This window comes from Corvus hawaiiensis, chromosome 6, assembly GCF_020740725.1.
Source record: "Corvus hawaiiensis isolate bCorHaw1 chromosome 6, bCorHaw1.pri.cur, whole genome shotgun sequence".
In the NCBI taxonomy this organism is placed as follows: Eukaryota; Metazoa; Chordata; class Aves; order Passeriformes; family Corvidae; genus Corvus; species Corvus hawaiiensis.
The window spans coordinates 57506376-57525420 of NC_063218.1; the positions used below are offsets into that span (position 1 = coordinate 57506376).

General features: G+C 41.4%; 1 protein-coding gene across 1 annotated transcript; it reads right to left on the reverse strand.

Annotated features, from left to right (window-relative positions):
* Positions 1–5633: 5633 nt before the first annotated feature.
* Positions 5634–16670, reverse strand: RCN1 (reticulocalbin 1). The gene is made up of 6 exons (XM_048308207.1): positions 16441–16670; positions 12873–13066; positions 11134–11312; positions 10550–10610; positions 7764–7963; positions 5634–6891 (listed from the first exon to the last, which is right to left on the reverse strand). The coding sequence occupies exons 1-6, from the start codon at positions 16653–16655 to the stop codon at positions 6784–6786; spliced, it is 957 nt and encodes a 318-aa protein (XP_048164164.1). The 5' UTR covers positions 16656–16670; the 3' UTR covers positions 5634–6783.
* Between the last annotated feature and the right edge of the window lie 2375 nt (positions 16671–19045).

Here is a 19045-nt window from a genome sequence, read left to right on the forward strand (position 1 = left end):
AGGCTGCTTAATATTTCATGTCGATCTACAGAGACAACTATATTGATCTTTTAAGCATCTGCTAAACAAGACAAGGAATAAATTAGATTTTGGTCAGTTTGATTTGGCTGGTGAGTTAAATAGCTTTTAGAGCATTATCACCTTTTAAAATGTTTTGTTTCCAGTTGAATAAAGTAGATTTTAAAGCCAGTATTTCATGTCGTTTCTCATCGCTCTTCATCTCTTCTGTTTCATTTCAGCTGTGTTTGTGTATGTTATGAAGGGATGCAGGAATATAAAGAAAGGATGTCTGCACTGTCTGCTTTATGCACCCTTAATTATACCTTCTGAAGCCACAGTTGAAGGGCCCTACTTCTCTCTGTTGACTGCATCTTGGACACAGGTTCCCACTATTAAACTTATGTTCATTTACATCACAGTTACATGCCTAGAAAATTCTCTGAAAGTATAGCAAAGCAGGACCATGAACACAGTCTGATTCAGGGAAAAAGCTACCTTATCCCCAAGTTCCTTATCCCAGAGGACCTATTTTAACATCTCGTATGCAAGCTGACTTTTCACAAGCTTTGGGGTAACAAGTGCAGAAAATGGATTTCCTTGCAAAAAGAGGAAAAATAAATTATTGCATCCATTCAGATGTCTACAGAATTGTTCTGTAAACCTACTGCAAGTGGATAACAAGGCTTTAGAAAGGTCCTTTTTATACTGAAATAATTTCATAATGGTTTTGTGACAATTGAAAGTTTCCAAAGTCTGCACCCAGAACACGCAGCATGTGTGGAGCTGATCTAACATAGACAATTTTATTAAGAAGCTGAGTAGGCAGCCTTGGCACAAAGCCATGGGGTTTGACTGTTAGCTCAAGAATAGGTCATGCAGCTACCCTACAGAAAGACCCATGCAGGAAACATTTGCTAGTTTGACTGAACTCAAGTGTAAATTACTGCATTTATTTTCTCCATGAAAACAGTACTCTGTAGCCTACAAGTATACAAACACTTTTCTGGTATAGAGCTAACTTCTAAATTATTTTGCAGGAAACTAAATATTTCAACTTAGTATAATCCTAAATATGTCTGTTTCAGGTTAGATAAATTTATAAGTATATATGGGAATAATGGAATAATACTTTCTTTAGTCTCTTGCATTTGTGGGTTTTTTTTGATTGTTTAACTATACTTTGCTGTATCCAGTTTGGAGCAGATGTAATAGCTGTTAAAACCTCGTTTCTTTGGCATAAAACATTTCAAAGCAATATGGGGAGGTTTGGGGGTCCCCAGAAATGTTACATCTGTACTGTTAACTGAATTTAAAACTTAAGGACAAATAAAAAAGACAGGCAAAGGAATCCATGCAAATTCTTCTAAACTAAAAGCAGGAATGGAGAAAGGTTTTGGTTTTGTTATATTCTAGGATACCTCTCCAGCCACTCTTTTTGCTTCATTCCTGCTGCCCATGGAAGTTCCTTGTGAATTCACCCTTTAAAAAAGATGCTCCGTATGATTTTAAAATGTCTCACCTACATGTTACCATGTAAAGATTCCAGGAAGTTTTAGCCATCTGAATTCTTGTCATTTGATGGGTTCTCAACTAGCATTCCCTCCTTTTGTGTCCCAGCAACCAAGGCCCTGTGTGATGCAGTGAAAGCCATGTCAGCAGAACTTCAGCTGAATTTAAAGATGGAGGGGGGCATTGGGAGTAATTTGGGGGGATGTCTCTAACCTGTCCATCTCGTCAATACTATGTTTTGTATGTCTGTGTTATCTTACAGTTGATCTAATGATAAAAGCCCATCCCCACTTTTATTTTCTTCCTGAAACATTAAATTCACTGGCTTTTATCCAAACAGAAGGCATGTCCTGAGAAGTCCTGAGAACATCATGCTTTTGGGAGTTCAGTAAGTACAGTAATTACTTCAAAGTAGGTCTTCAAAAGGTATACTAATTTTTCATTTTTAGTACACCCACTGGTCCTTTTTAAAGGCTGTCAGGCTATTCCCATATAAAGAAAATATTTCCTAAGCGTCTCGATGCATATCTAAATTCTTGTTGATATGATGAAACATTGTCATTTCTAATGCATGTGTCACCCTTAATTAGTACTCATTCAGGATCATGTCATGACTTGTTCTGTACAGCTGTTCTGGAATTTCAGGTGTGTGGTAGTTTCAGACCACAAATGTGGCCAACTTTACAAACGAGGTCAACTAAGAAACACTAAAAAATACAAAAAACTTCAAAATCTAGCCAAACAGACCATATTTGGACCATTTGTGATTATGAAATAAATTCTTCCACAGGGAAAATAACTAATATGCAGTATATGAAACGGAGCTCTGTTGTCTGTGTTGCCCTCAGAGCCAACACTTGTGCTGAGGATGGATATCCCTCACTTAGGAATAGTAATGCATACACAGGATAATTGTATTCTTGTCACTGCCATAGTGAAGAAACGCTCCCATCTGTTGGAGATATTTTCCTTTATCCTGTGGAGAGGCAGAATGCAGGTGTGAAATTGCCTGTTGTGTCACATACACACGTGCCCCTTGATAACAGCTTCACACTAGGGGAAAGCTGGTAACTTGTTCTTCTGAGGTTGCTTTGAAATTTATCACGACTGGGATAATCTATACAGCACTTGAGTGTCAGGGACATCGGCCTTAATGGCGCCTGAAACTTCAGTGGAAAATAATCCTAAATTCTCCCTTTGTAATTAGTGAATATGGTTAATAATGCTCCTTGCTGGACATATTGAATGGAATACAGTACACACTAAACTGGAGCGATGCAAAGAGAAGTGGTGGATGCTTCCAAATGCTTGACTATAGGCCAAGCCAGGTTTTGCAAAATTTTTAGCTATGAAATCTTTTTTGTAGGTCCTTCTGTCACTGTAAAACTCACTTCATTTGCTAGGAGTGATGCCACTATGACTCAATAAAATGCCTCAGGCTCCTTGAACAGACCACTAAGACTTTGCACACTGTCTTCCATGAACTAGACTCACACCCTAACTATCTCACAGGAGTATGAATGTCTAAGTTCCTAAATGTTAGTGCTCAGTAGTAGTAAGGAGATCAGGATTTGATGGTTGTAAGGTTATTTCTGACCTCCAGTCCCACCACCCCATTGTTCTGCTTGCCTTTGGGTGGCCAAGGCCCTTAGACTAGGACTTAGACTAGTTCTTAGACTCCTTAGGATCTAGGAGTTCATGTTAACTTCACTGGATCCAGATCAGCTTCTGCACTGCAAATAGTAAAGCATTATGCAACTATTGTAAGGTACCTATGTAAGTGTAACAAGATCAGGATGGGCTGTGATCTCCTTTCCTCAGGGAGTTATGCACAGCACTTTTTATTGGAATAGGAGACAGATTCAACCTGACTGAATCGTTAAATGGAATTATAAGATAATGAACATTAGCCACTTAGATCATTTCATAAATTCCAATAATTAAAACTGCACGGGCAATAATAATGGCTTTTCCAGATATCTAAGTAAGAAAAATGCACCTTTGATGTACTGTGGCACAGGCATAGTGAAAACTCTGAGTTAATGGAGGATCTGTGTAATAAGAGTTACCATAAAGAACCTGCACTTGGAAATATATAAACACACTTCCCAACAGAATTTCACTGTGTCACAACTGTTTAAGAAAATCGGCAATAACTGACAAGATAGGCACAAAATGGATTTTCATGTTGCTGGGATGAAGTATGGCTCCCAGCAATTAATGGTTTTTGTCATATTAAGCAGATAAATAATGCTATCTGACATTACAGTATTTCACATTACACTAAAATTTTGTAACGTTTGCTCATAATATGAGTTGAAATATGTTACCTAGGAAAAAAAATTTATCTCTGGAACAGTCAAACCCCATTAGAAACCTTAGGCTTGAAAAATCACAATGTTAACAGTTATATCCCCTAGCAAAGGTTTGCTTTCTTTAAATAGTGTTAAATTTAAACCCAGAAGCTCTAGTCTCTTTTGGAGTTACTCTTCCATAGTGCATTGAGCTTGAAAGGGAAATTTAGTGCATAGAATGTACTGTGCCATTACTGAATGTTGGTAAGAGAAACACCATGAAGAACTGCAGAAACAGCAGAGCCTTTAAAATGAAATCACATCAGGGATACTTATGTTCTCTAAAAAAGTGTTTCTACATTCTGCTTTATTAAAAAAGGTCCTAATTTTTAATATGACCCCATTACCCATTATTGATAAATAATTTCATTATTTTAAACTTCATTCTAATTGGCATGTTTGCCTTTTTCCTAGCTGGATATATGCTACCCGAATACTATTCTTTTGGGAAAAAAAGAAAAGCTTTTTATGGATCTAAATTTTCCCTTACTGTTTCCATGAACAACTCATCTGATTTCAGCATTCTTACTCACGTTAAGTATAGTTTTATCCTGGAAAATATCAATGTGTTCCAAGCAGTAACAGGAATCAAGAACAAATATGAGAACACGATTTTTCTCTTATGTGCTGCTAATTCTGTTCCAAATTCATTTAGTAATGTGGAAGAAAATGTGATTGCTTGTCAAAGCACAGATGTGTTTTTTTGTTGGGACAGTGCACAGTGCATTTGGAAGTGTCATGTTTAGCTGAGGGCAACAATGCTTAGTGTCTCAGCACCCAACTCCCACTGAATTTCAACAAGAGTGAGCAAACAACCTTCCCCTGGGCTCCAGTGAAAATCCTTGGCTTAGTATCCAGTCTGAGCTGCAGTTTCACTTGCAGGAAACAAGCGGTTTTTTGAGGTCTTTTAAGGTACTGTTTCCTGAAACAGAAGATAATCTGAGTACATAGAGAGTACTGAAAATCTGTTAGGAAAATATGTTAGTTTGATAAAGATTGTCAGGATTATTGAGTACAATAAACCTTTCCAAATCCAAGCCATAAACAAAATATATAATGATTTACATGTGCCAGGATACAATTTTATTGCTTCTCAGATAACACTGCATTTAGGCTTTTATTTTACTTGAGGGTACTGTAAAAGCAGAACCAGTTCACTTTTATGACATTTGCCCTACTGTATGTTAGTGGAAGAGGTAGGGATTTTTCAGAGACATTGCTGGCAATGTCATAAGTGCACCCCAAAAGCTTAGTAGTGGTGCCAGCAAGCACATATAATCTCTGTCAGACTCAGCAATCTAGATTTAATTATCTTCCACTGCAAGATGTAAAATATTACACCACAGTTCTTCTATGACCTTATAAAAATGACACTGTTTATGGAGGTCACAGTTCTGCATTGTCTCCTGCTGATTTTCACAAATGTGTTGAACTGCTGAAGTGTCTCACACCGTGGGAGGCTCAAAGCTCCCCTCTGGATGGTTATGGGACCAGTGTGTGAGGCTGGTACACCAAACCTTCCAGGAACCTCCCAGAGAACGCTGCTGTGGAGCCCTGAGCACCCAGTATTAGTGTCCAGAGCAACGATGTATACTGCACTCCTTTTTGGCTTTGCTTTTTTTTAATAAGGTGAGGAAGAACAGTTGGTGCTGTATGGCCAGATGCTTTTGGAAATGACCACCCAATGCCTTGGGAACTACTGGCTTTAGAGGCTTGGTTTGTGCTTTCACATCATCTCTCTCTGCTAATCTGTGTTAGCATTATTGCACCTTCACAGTATCAAAAAGGTATTGGTTTTATTGTGCTTATTTTAAAACCAGTACATTTACAAACAACCAAACTTAGATAAGTTGGGTATATAAAAATATACATGTAACAACTCACATTATACAGTAAAAAAGAAAGCACCTGTGTGGAAAGCTTCCCCCCCCTTTTTTAGAAGGAGAGCTGTCTTTAGAGTTGCATCAGTAACATGTACTTAAAACATATATACACACAAACCCAGAACTTCAGCCACAAAAATCTGTCCTCTTATGTGGCAGAGGAGACAGAAGGCCCAGAGGGGTGATATGTCTCATTCTTTCTCCATCACAGAACTGCTGCCATTCACACTGTGTGAACAAGAGCATGGCTCGGGTAAAGTGTGAAAAGCGGGAGATAAATTATGCTCCATGTGGCACAACTCCTCCCAGGAAACAGCAAACCTGAGGGCCCACAAAGAGTTGGACCTTACCCTGTTGTCAGAAGGAGCAGCTGCCACGCTGGACTCTGCATCCCTGGCTGGCAAGGCTGGAGCTGGGCTCCAGTGCTATCTCTGCACTGTCATGGGGCCAGGGACAAGGACCACCTTGCACTTGGAAAGCAGGAGCCAGGGGGCTGCTGGACACTCCTGCAGCACCACTGACCCAAACTGGGACACAGAAATTGTGTGGAGACAAAGCTGGTATTGAACTCTTCTCTGGATAGGAGGCTCAAAGGGTTAACTCTAAACTGTTACATGCTATTAGAAAAGACAACTAAATAACTTAAGTCTGTTTAAACATTAGGTTTCTAATCCTAGGTGCATTTCACCATGGTAAAACTGGGTATTTGAAGAAAATACTTGGCTATTAAATATTTTTGCAATTATGTTTTCAGAAGTGCCTTTTCTGTGTCAGGCTCTAACCTATACAGAAAAGTTACCTTCTTACTTTTTCAAAAACAAAACTGTAGTAATTATATACTGTATTTAACCACGTGAAAAGAGTAAAAAAGCTATTTCTATGCAGTTTCTGAGGTAATAACCTGGCATGTTAAAAATAATATTAACGCAGGTCATTCAGTTGTGAGTGTCCCTTGCCCATCGTCCTCTAAGAGGGGATGGACACTGATTTCAGTAAAGTGGAGAAAAGACATGTGGCATGCTGGTTGGTACAGTGTATCATAGTTCATCATGGTTTCTTGTGAGGTCCTCCCCATAATTAGTAGCTTGACTTCCAACGAACATATTCCAGTTGTCCAGAACCTCCTCTTTTGTTAGTTTTTGATCCTGGTAGGAGGAAAACAAAACCTCTGTAAGAATATTTTCAAAGCTAAGTCAAAGACACACCAGCACAGACTTGCAAGAGCCCTGGGAAGCAGACAGTTCTTCACAGCAGCGGACTGCAGGTTCAGCAATCATTTGTAACTGTCACAGCGAGTGAAATTTGGACCTCAATGGAAGATAGAAGTCCCACACACTTCACTTGGGTCAAACTGCTAATTGAAAGTTCTTTGTAATGAACTCACTGCCAAGCAGTAGGTTAACAGTGGATTATCTGGTACACAGTTTTGCCCTGTGGTTTGGTTCATCTTCCTGACAGTAAAAATGAAAATCCTCTGGTATGCTTTGTGGAAGACGGTTGCTCATGTTAGCAATTTACACTTTCTGTGTTGAGTGTTTTGGCTTTCAGGTTCCAACTTTCCTTGCATTACACTTCTGAAGATCGCCATCTGGAATCTACTGTCACACATCAGAAATGGTGTTTAAGTGAAAGAAACATGCTTGATTATAGAACTGAAAGTGGTTTTGCTACCCCCCATCTAATTGTAGCTTTATTTTCCTCTTGTAGTTTATATTAACATACAAAAGTCAAGACCACTCTTAAAGGAAAAAGAGTATTTTTGCTGTGTTAAACATCCAGTTTCTTATCTCACCTAATGAAAGCCAGGGGAACTTCGAGAGCTGGTAAACGGTATTTTACTACTTTTACTTTGTGACTTTAACACTACCAACTGAAACTGGCATGGAAACACTAATCTACTAGCAATTCTAGCCTCTGAGGAAAAGATATTAGGAATAAATTCTTGCAAGCTGATATTTAAAAAAACCCACACCACCTCATATAACTTTTTTAAAAACTATACTGGAACACTACATACCTTGTCTACATCAGATTCGTAGACTAAGTGCCTGGCTTCAGCTAGTGCATGATCATAGTCTTGGGGGAGGATCCAGTGCTGGATCTCATCTTTGTCCATCTTTCCATCCTTGTTGAGATCACGAAAATCTGAAAACTGCTCACGCTCTGTAATCACCCAGTCAGGCTCCGGTCCACCCTCTTCATTTGCAAACATATCAGCTGGAGAGGAAATAAGGGTCTTACTTGAGTCATATTTACTTTGCAAATTATGCACAAACTAAAGATATTTGCACAGTGCTCCTCAGAGAAAGACCAAACTTTTCATTCTATGCACAGTGTCTCTGTACAGAAAAAGAAATGTGGGGTGTAAATAGAGTAGCTGTGTGTACCTTCTCTCAGGCCTATTTCTTCAGTGCTGGTGATTCTGCCCATTCTCACATTACCCTGTATCATACCTGTGTGCTGCTGGTGAGGCTAACAGGAGAGGTGAACGTGTTCAAAGGCCATCATCTGCTGAATTTCAGAATGAACAAAATCCTCTAACGATCTTTGGTTAAATAGCAGTCATAAGCTTTAGTGCTAGGCTCAGTCACATGGGGAGAAAGGAACTCAGCCATTTTATCTTGTCCCTGCCAGCAAATGATCAGACTCCAGCCAGCAGAGAGTGATTAAAGGAAAAAAGGTGCAGGGGGAATTTAGGCAAACAAAAATTGCTAAGTGGAACTTGCATGCTTTTGTACTGCTCTTAGAGAAGTCTGTGTAAGAGACATTCAGCTTACTAGATCAGTTCTCTTTTAACCAAGCAGTTCTGTAGCACATGCAGTAGAAGACACTCTTCCACAAAGGCACGGATCATGGTGCATTCTGTGAGAAACCACAGGCACAGTGCACTTGTCACAGATTGGTACCTGGGGAGGGAGCACCACTTGTGACACAGGACAGAGATTACACACATGAGATGCTCTGTACATCAGTCCTGTGCTGCATTTTGGAAGCATTGGTAGGACCACACCACAGTGGCAGCTGCTTTCTGCATGAACACAGGGGAGTGGCAGTGACTATTAAAACCAAGTGACTTGTAACTGTTCTTTACATCACAGGACTTTCCAAATGATGAGTGGTGTGTCCATGTCATTCTTCTGGTCACTGTGGCCAATCCTTTCCTGCTCATCAGGACTGCTTATTCCTCAAGCCTTCCACTTTTCTACTTAGAATTAAAGCTGCTTTGTGATACTATTCCTCTCCTCTCCAGTGCCTTTTGGGTTTGGTTTTCAAGGATGTGCTAAGAAGTGTACCCACACGGATGGTCTGAGGGCCAGAGGCTGGCTGGTATCTATGGGAGACAAATGCTGAATTCAAAGCCAGAAATAACCCCCGACCCTGCAGGGTGAGTGTGTACACTGGGCTGAGGTTCTCCTTTGTCACAGTGTCCCTGAAATACTCTGTCTCCTGCCCATGCACAGTGAGAATTTAGTTCTCTCTGCTCAACATTTTTATAGGTATTTTGCTCTGCTGCTTGTGTAAATCTAAACCAAATTTTGTAAAAGACAAAATGGGAGGAAAGAAGGAAAAAGAGGGTGGAATCATACCATAACCTTCATGAAATCTCCCCAACAGATAATCTAGATCTAGAGACCGAAATTTTTGGATGTCTTTTTGTTGTTCCTTATAAGCTAGCAAAGAAGAGATTTAAGTTTTCTGTTGGTTTCTTAATCCCAACTTCATCAAAATTTTAAAAAATTACATCTGAAAAAGGAAAGTAGGAATATTTTAAGCATAGTTTTCTCAACTCATGAAGAAAACTTCAGACAACACATTCACTTTCTTTTTTCATTTTTTAAAGTGCAAATTATATTGTTTATTTGAAGCAACTGACATGTCCTGTCAATTTGATTTTTATCATCCTTGCCAATGTGGGGTGATCGTGACTAGAACATTCTATGTTCCTATCTATAGAAGACAAGAAAAACCAGCATTCACATGGTAACAAATGTTGACAATTACCTTATAATTATATGTAGGTAATGTCACTGAATGAACTGAAATTACTGTGGAAATTATGCTGCTCTGTTATTTCAGTCATAGATGAATAGCATTCACTTTCTGGGCTAAATATAATTTACAAGGAACAGAACCCCCCTGCCATTAATTAGTGTGTGTATATTGTTCCTGATTCTATGTGAAGTGATCTTTATAGCACCACCAGAAACAGAAAGATTCATCCAACTTTGCACTAATGCCTTCTTAGTGCTACTTTCTGGATTTAAAATTCATCAAAATGTAATGGCATCATCACTACAGAAGTAGGAGTTTTACTTACTAATTAAACTAGGAAAAAACTAGTGGGAACAAGGTGAATTTTCTCTTTTTGCAATGTTTGCTTCCCAGATGTTTTGGATATTTGAGAACCATCCAACCTTGGCAAAAGACGAATTCATTTTCTGATCCTCCTGCATTTCTAAACAAAGCCTTCACACAGCAGTTAACATAGTGTAATATACAGAGAATATCCCTGCCATGAAAAATATTATTCCAAGTTCTCTTATTTTGTTCTCATATTAACTCTTAGCTGAGTTAAATGAGAGCAAGAGGAGAATTTGGTGCTGTGAAGTGTGAGGAACTTTTCCTGGTCATGTTGCTATCTACCTAAAATGAAATTAAACGTTCTGGGTTGGATGGCTGGTGTAAAATACTTGAACTGGAACACAGAACTGTTCATCTCTGAGTTGTTAATGTTGCTGCAAATTTGAGAGAAGATGGAAAAATGGACTGGAGGTTATATAAGAAACAAGTAACAGCACTTACCAATGTATTCATCTTGATCCACAAAACCATCCTCATTTTTGTCTATGTCTTCTAAGGTTTCCTAGAAAACAATTTTGCATTAAACTGATCAAGAAAAAACTGACAGTTCTGACTGTCTACTTTTGATCATTTAATATTCTGAGGCCTTGACCTGCCCCTGTACACAACTGAATGCAGTCTCACTTAAGTCCAGGGTGACTGTTGTTTATACAATGAATATACAAATATCCTTTCACATTGAAAGAATTCCATGTATGAATGAACTGCTTAAGTTAGGGGCAGATACAAGCTTGCATGGAATACTCAGCTGCTGCATGTCAGCACACCCTCCTTTTATTTTGGTTTAAGTCTGTGCCCCAAGATTGTTTCTTGATTCAATTCAGGAGCTGTCTAAGTGCACTTAACAAGTCTTTCTTATATTGAGAGTTCTAAATCAAGTCAGTATCATGAAAGGCATCCCTTTCTGTTCCCCATTTAGCTATTACGTGTGTGTCTCTTTCTAAACCCTGCCTGGAAAGGTTAGAGAAGACTTCAAAGTTCATCCATAAAAGTAGAAACAATGGCATTGATTTTGCTTTGCTTACTAAGACAACGATGTTTTTCATGTGCTCAAACTCCTCTGGGTGAAGGAAAGCAGTGAATTCTTCACGAGTGGCAGCCAAGTCTCCATCCAGATCTGCAGTTTTGAATCGTCTTTCATCTCTGGGCAGCATTTTCTTAAAACTGTGCTGATCAGTTGCATCTTGGAATTCCTCTGGATTTTCTGCAAATAAATCAAGATGATCTCAGAAGTGTTTTCCTTTAAAACATACTGTGAAACAAAGCTGTTTGAGTCTACAAATAGAAGGGTTTATTGCCAGAATAGCTGTTGTTCTAAATGGAACTTCTCTTCCCTGTGAAGTTTTAAATTCAGGGGTCAAGTACTTGGTTTGATTTTTAAAGGCGACAGTAGTAGAGGTAAATTTCTGAGCAAGCCTTCTGTTGCAATCCAGATTAATGGATTTTGCAGTATTATTATCCCTCACAGATTTTTTTTATCTGCCTTTACAAGCACCACTTAGGCAGTAGTCGGGGTAGACTTCATTCACAGAAGTTTTCTTCTTCTTTAGGAATCAGTACAATCCATACAACTTTTCAGTTTCAAGAAGAGCAAACCAAGGAAACGTGGTTTCAGAAGGTGGCAGACTGACTGAAATTATCTCAGTGCTACGCCTCTGCTACATGGAACCTAACAATTATTTGCAGTTTAAAACAATGACATTTTTTCAGGGTGTTCAGTGGCATAAAAGGAATGGTATTTGATATAATTTTTAAAATAGGATCATTAAACTGACTTTTAAAATGAAAAATACTTCTAACAATTTCACAATTCATATGTTGAGAGACAAACACAGGTGAAAAAGACTATGCCAGGAATTAGAGATGGGAATTTTAAGTATTCATTAACACTAGCCCACAATGCTGCTCTCCAAATCTTGGGGCTTAGAGAGAGCAAAGACAAAGGTCTGAGAAGGGTTCCAGGGATAATGCTGCAGGGACTGTGTGTCAAATATTTCTTTCCACAAATGCAAAAAGCTCCATTTTACTCTAAGGTAGACTTTGGAATTATTACTGCTACAGGAAGTTTGCTCTAGAAACTGCCTCTGTGGCAGGTAAATATTGTCTTCTCATTTCCGGTAAGTATAAATGGTCAATTAATACTGATTTGTTGCTCTGTCAGTATTGCCCTTTAGCTTAAGTGATCTCTTCTCCTCCTCTTCCTACATTAACTTATAAAAGCAACGGGAACATGGAGGGGGGTGGGGGGAATTCAGGTATATTTTAAAATAAATGTTTCTTTTGCCTGATTTGTTAAGGATTTTCATTTGCAGTTGATCAGTCTGAAGCATGTTATTCTGCAAGAATGATTTTAATCAATAACTTTGCTATAGTTTAGACATAGACTAAATTTTTAACATCTAGACATAAGATTTTTAGAGACTAAATTCACAAATACAGTTAATTAGACAATGTATTATTTTTTAATTAAAGTACCCTTATTAATGTTAAAAATAATACATATCTAACTGGAGGAGACTTTAATTCAGCTGTGTCAGTATATTTAATGATACCTCTACAAAACCTTCTGTGTGCTGATGACCCATGTGCAAAGGGCTGCAATAAATAACTAAAAAGTGCTTTTGACCTCTGAGCATCTATAAAATTTAATGTGAGCTTCAAGAGCCCTAAATGTGACACCAAACTCCTGTTGACTGTAAGGCAAGAAATCATATTTTATAATCTCAAAAATCCTTGCTCATACAATGTGAAGATGTTCTCTTACCTAGATAATAACCATATGTGGCTTGTTTGTATTCTTCCCAGGCAATTTTATCATCCTTGTTTAGATCATAGTCTTTCCAAACTTTAGCCACGTTTTCATAGATGTAGCGTTTCTGTACTCGTTTAATCCAGGTTTTTAATTCCTCTGTTGTGATATAGCCATCTTTGTTGTCATCTATTCTATCCACAATCTTCCTGTAAAAAGAGGAAGAGAATCTTTAAGAGCTGGCAGAAAACCCAACTGCATGTCAGGCCAATTTTAGTAATCTTTATCTGGCCCTGATTTTCCACAAAGACGGACTGTCCCAAACTCATAAAGCTGTCCTACTGGTTAAGGCTTTCTTGCATTTTACACATCATCTTAAGGAATATGTCTCTATTCGTTTTTCAACATTGCTACAAATAATTCAGAGGGAACTTGCACAACCAAAATTAGTGAACAGAGAACACCTGGCTTTCTTAGGTTGTGTCTGCTATCTTAGGGGGACCTGTTCTTCACTGCCTATAGGGCGTGGCCATGCTGGCTCAGAGCAGGAGACACCAATTTCACTTCAGGACAAGCCCTGTACTCAAACTTCCTGGAGGCAAACAGGGCAAAAATCCAGGACTTGGTGGACACCCGCAGTTTCTCCTTTGGCTTTCCAGCAGACTGACCCCAGGGTGAAGTGAGCTATATGACTGTGTAATGCTGGGGATGTACACCAGGTACAGTCTCCCCTTCCATGCCTTGTTTCTTTTCTTTCATTCCCAATGGAAAGCAGTATTGCTGGTGTTGCCAGGAATGCCTGTTACTCACTTAAGCAATACCAAGTCTGCAGCAGGTCTCCAGCCATCGCTGGCAGCTGGGCTATAAACCTCTGTCCAGTGTAAAGCTGCCAGCCTTAAGCCCTGTTGGAATCAGCAGGAATAACAGGTCCTGGTGTATTCCCAGGGGAACCTCCATCTTTGAAACATTCTGCACACAGCTGCAGTTTAAAAAAAGGACAATGCTCTCTCTACCATTTATGTTCTCTGCAATTAATCACTCTGCAATAGATAAACTCCACCATTTTGGGGCTGAGCTTTTAAAACTGGCTTCTGTCCCTGCTCTTGGAATTGGGGCACCTTGGTTCTCTGGCACATCCAGATTGGCTTTGGGGACATCAGCACCCTTCACCCAGCTCATGAGGTGCAGGGGCAGCCTGTCTGCAGGTGGCCTGCGCCTCATCTGGTGGCCGGCTCACGCCATGCCTATGGAATACTGACGGGCCATTGGAATGATGGGGTAAGAGCAGGAGCTGACTTGTCTAAATCCTGACTTGACATTCAATAGGTGAGCTCCTCCAGGCAACCAGAGGACACAGGGAAAAGATCTGCACTTTTAAACATTCTTTTCAATTCCACATCTTGGTTCTCCACAAAGAAACCACACCTGGCCAACTGGACTGCTCAAGTAGTAAAGCTATGTCTCTTCCCAAGCCTTTGCTATAGAACTGGTTGCTGAAATAACAGCAGCAGCTTCTGCTGAACTTCCAGCAATCTTGTGTGAGTCCGATAGCATCAGACTGAATTCATAAACACGCTGTTTCTGAGCTACGGGGCAAAAAAGGGACTGCTGAATTTCCTTTCTGAATTAGTAAAGTATGAATTAACTGACTAGAAACCCTTTTCTCTTTTGTATCAATTGGTTGCCAATTGTCCCTTTTATTTGTCACCAGATTTTCCCCACAATGAATTTAATTTCATTTGTTTATCTGGTATTTCTTTCTACTGTTAAATGTATTAAATGATTATGCTAGTAGCTCTTGGCAATGTATAACATGAAAGAAGCCAGACTGTGTACCAGAAAATGTTTCATGCCTCCTCCTTTTCACCTGTTTTTATAGGTCCATTACATCCATGTGCACTATTCCACCCCACTTCTCAGCTGAAGATGGGGTCAATGAAACAGTCTTGCCAACAGGCTCCCAAAGGCACAGGTAAAAAGCTGTTGTATGGACTGTGGACCTCTCTTTTTACTGTTGTTACTATTGGGATGACCAATGTGCTGCCACACTTCCTAAGCAAAGTAAAATGGCTTATAAATATGGCAGCATGCACTGGTTAGAGCAGCAGACTGCATGTTTCTGTTTTCTCCCAGAAATAATTTTGAAGTAACTTTTAATTAAATCTGCCTTCTTCCTAAAAGCAAATCACTTGCTGAGAAGTGACTCTATTTGTAACCCACTACAGAAGTTGCCCATAACAAAACTGTGGTGGAAGTGGTTCAGTATATCTGATTATCAAGCCACAAAATGTTTTTTAAATCCTCTCCTTACCTCCCAGTATGCTATCCAAAATTACAAGCTTGGGAAATGCTGAAAGTTATGAAACTTTCCCAAAGGCCCCCCAGGAACATCCCTGATGTTCTGATGCACAGTGCTCATCCCACAGTGTGTCCTCAGGGGCCATATCTCAGTCACCTCCATTTAAAAGGTTATTGACTGTGGCTGTACTTGAACGTGCCTGTGTCACCTCTCCAAAGGGCAATCAGTGAGATCACTGGAAGTTAAACTTCTTCCCTTGCTGAATTAACATTTGTAAAAACTGTTTAAAACCAGCTCTATTGTTAAATCATAACCCTGACTGCATTATCAGTACTAGTAAGTTCGGAGCAATATTAAGAGGGCATGTCCATTTTGGTGATACAACTTGAGAATAGATCATGAATGCTGAGAACATGGTTTCTTTTGCTCCTCCTTGAAACAGTGAGGATGAAGTTGGTCACTTCTGGTAACCACTTTATCTGTTTACTTGCTGAGACACAAACAGTAGTGACAGCTTTCAGAAGGATAAAGAGGTTACTTGGTGAGATTACAGTGCTACTGCTTATGATGGGACTAGAGAGAAAATTAGCAAGTGCCACTCCCTATGGAAGGGAAGGCAAGGGGAATCTTAGTGAGAACGTGCAGATATTTTAATCTTCCTTGTGGTAACTACATCCAAGGATCTTTCTTTAACTTCTATTAAATTTAGTTCTTCTCAGTGATCTGACTTCCTGTTGGTGTAAAGGAGGGAGAAGCAGTAAAGTAAGGCATGGTCTCTGTTCTTGGCATAAAGAGCAGCATGGAAGTAAGAACAACTGAAACACTGAGCAAAGAAGTCACAAGTGGAAAAGCTGTGGGAAGATCCTTGAAGTGGACTTTTAAACGTAGCTGTAAAGGAGGAATGGTTTAAACTCGATTAACACTGATACGGTGTGGGCAAGTGCTCCAGAGGCACGGAGCTGCAGCAGGTCCAACACCGGGGCACAGCACCACGTACAGCAGCTCCCTCCGCGAGGCTTATTCCTGTGGGGCCAGAAAAAGCAGGAGAGAAAAACACCAAAGCCATGAATTGTTGGCTGCTCCTCTGCAAAAGCAGCGGGGTGTGAGAGAAGTCGAAACGCAGAGGTTCGACCCGCAGGCCACGCTGGGGTACAGGGTCCCGCTGCACGAGCCCCTCCGGCTGGGAAGGGTTCCGCAGCCCCCGGACACTGAGGCAGCCCCAGGCCGCCTCCTCCGTCCCGGGCCCACCCCCTGCCACGTCTCCCGCCCGGGCCGGGCGCTCACCCCAGGCGCTCGCGGCTCTCCTCCGGGCTGAGCTGGTCGAAGCTCCGCGCCTCCTCCTTGCCCAGGAAGGCCTCGTGGTCGTACTGGAAGCCGGGCCGGTCCTCGTGCTGCGCGGCTCCGGGCCGGGCCCGCTCCTGCCGCACCGTAGGCTTGCCCAGCGCGCCCGCCGCCAGCAGCAGCGCGGGCAGCACCCAGACCGCCCCGCCGCCCGCCATGCCCCGCCGGCCCGGCTCTCGCAGCCCCGCTCCGCTTCGCTGCCCGCCCGGCCCGGCACCGCCCCGCCCCGGGGCCGCTCCGCCCCCGGGCCGGCCATTGGCAGCGCGCCCGGCCCGGCCGCGCCACGTCCGCACAGGGGCCCAGGCGGCGGGGCCGGGGCCGCGGGCAGAGCCGGCGCGGGGCGCCGCGGCAGCGCACGGGCCGGTCCGCTCGGCATCGCCGGAGCGCCCCGAGCTCGGCCTCATCAACACCAGGGCAGCTCGAAACAGCGGCTAGGGGCTGTCCCGTCGCTGCTGTTCATTCATCCAGTGCACCGGGTTGATGATGATTTGTGCTGTCATCCTAAATCGGTCGGGAAAGGACAAAAGTCTAATTTTTTCCTTTTCGTGCCAAGTAACAATACGGCTATAAAAAAACCCACAAACAACAACAAACCCTCCATGCTGTCTTGAGTGTTGATAACCCAAAAATGTGGGGAGAAAAGGCTGCCAGCACTCTCACAAAGGATATTTATCATGATGGGGTCACTGTCACCGTCACTGTGAGGGGAATCGAACTTGGGATCCTGAAAATGTAGGAGAGGGGAATCCCAAGCCATACAGCAAAGAAAAAGGTTTTGGTTTGTTTTGTTTAAATGGCAATTTATTTTGTTCACAGTTGTGAAAGTCTCTAGGCAGAGGTAATTGAAATTTGCCCCCAGTGTGATTCCTTTTCCTATGTTATACACATCATTTACAACTCGAGAAAGAGCTTACAGAGAGGATTGTCACTGTGTGCAGTACATGGCAGTATCATGACCCTGTTGCTAAAGGGTCCTGTGGTGAACTGTGCTCCACCACCAAGGCTGGTCTGTCCATTGTTAGTTTGGACCTGAGGGTGTTACTAGCTCCAGATTGCAGCAACTGGTTTGTCAGCCCAGCCCACAGGGTATATAAACCACATGTCTGATGCGGCCTTGGGGTGTACCACTAACACGGAGGTGCACCAGACCACAGCTTCCCCTTGTGCTGTTGTTACACTGGCGGAACTTTTGACCTAAACCTCGTGTAGCTGAGCTGTGCCTCGTAGAGGATTTGGTTGTAATGACTGCAGAAATGTGGTGTTGGAGATTTCCACATGTGCTGTTTTCTGCCTTTTGTGACTCATGCAAAGAGTAAATGAGAGCCATGCAGGGCTAGTGCTGGTTTGCCTCAGAACCATTGGCAACAACAGCACATTTCAAACATTTAAACAGTCCAATATGCTGGTTTCTTACTTAATTCAACAGAGAGGAACACTAATGCACCCCCTTGAGCTCAGTCACACGAGCTGCCCTGTAGGCCTGGACAGTCTGTCCTCTGGGGGTGTTTGTGCATCCACAGCTGAGCAACTGCTTCAGTGCTGTTTGGTGAGAGCTGTGATATGCATGTGGCAGCTTGAAAATGGCTCAGCTGATCAGACCAGCTGTGTTTGAGTTTCCAAAGCTAGTGAAATGTAATCCTTCTACAGTGTTTGGGTTTGTTTGTTTGTTTGTTATTAAGTGTATACCTTCAAAACAAAGTTTTCATTAACATATTCAGGAATCTCATATTTGTGCAACAATTCAGATATGGCTCTTTTTTGTGTCTCAGTCTTCTAATATTCCTGTCTCTGATCCCGACATCTATAATATTGTTTTTAACATTATCCCAGAAGTGGGTTTGTGCTGAGGTGCTGAATTTTTAGCTTGCATATCCACAAGTGCTGGAGTGTGCTGCTAGTTAAGAGATGAGTTATTTGCATGGGTAACAGGTAGGCTTTACTGCCCATTCACCCCATCATTGTTGTAATGAAACATCAGCTTGATGCTTGATCTTAGTTGCAGAGGGATATGAAGTTATTTGAGGGATGTGGGAAATGAATCTGTATGTTTTGTTGTCAGAACAATTTGGAGGCACTTCTGTGAGGAAAGCTACAGTAAGAGCAATGCAGAATGGGCTAAGTGCATACATGGTCGTTCGCTGGAAAGCCTCCAGACGCTGGGAGGGTTTGCCTCAGGGTTATGGGTTCTGCCCATCGGAACATTTTATGTTTGGGTTCCAGTGAGAACGAGCCCTGAAATGCAGTGGTCTTATGAAAGATGGGAAATCATGAATGTTCTGATCCCTCCAGACTTGGTTTGGGACCACTGGTAATAACAATAAAGATTTGATTGATCCAATATGACTTTTTGTGGAAAAGGAATGATACTACCATTCCTTATCCTTAGAGGGCCAAAGTCCTAGATTGTAATGCTGGGAATAGGCTGCACATTCAGTCAAAACAGTTGTTGATCTGGTCAGTCTTAGCATTGCCAGATCTTTGTATCATTCAGATTAACATTTACAGATTTTGCTGTTGGGTTGTCGTGACCTTGAACTCTCCATCCTCT

Excerpts from the sequence above, each read along its gene's own strand:
- RCN1 (XM_048308207.1), bottom strand. The coding sequence starts at position 16,655 with ATGGCGGGCGGCGGGGCGGTCTGGGTGCTGCCCGCGCTGCTGCTGGCG. Across the intron at positions 10,611-11,133 it reads TGAAAAACATCGTTGTCTTA|GAAACCTTAGAAGACATAGA; the intron begins GTAAGCAAAGCA and ends ATTGTTTTCTAG. Across the intron at positions 6,892-7,763 it reads ACGAATCTGATGTAGACAAG|GATCAAAAACTAACAAAAGA; the intron begins GTATGTAGTGTT and ends TCCTCCTACCAG.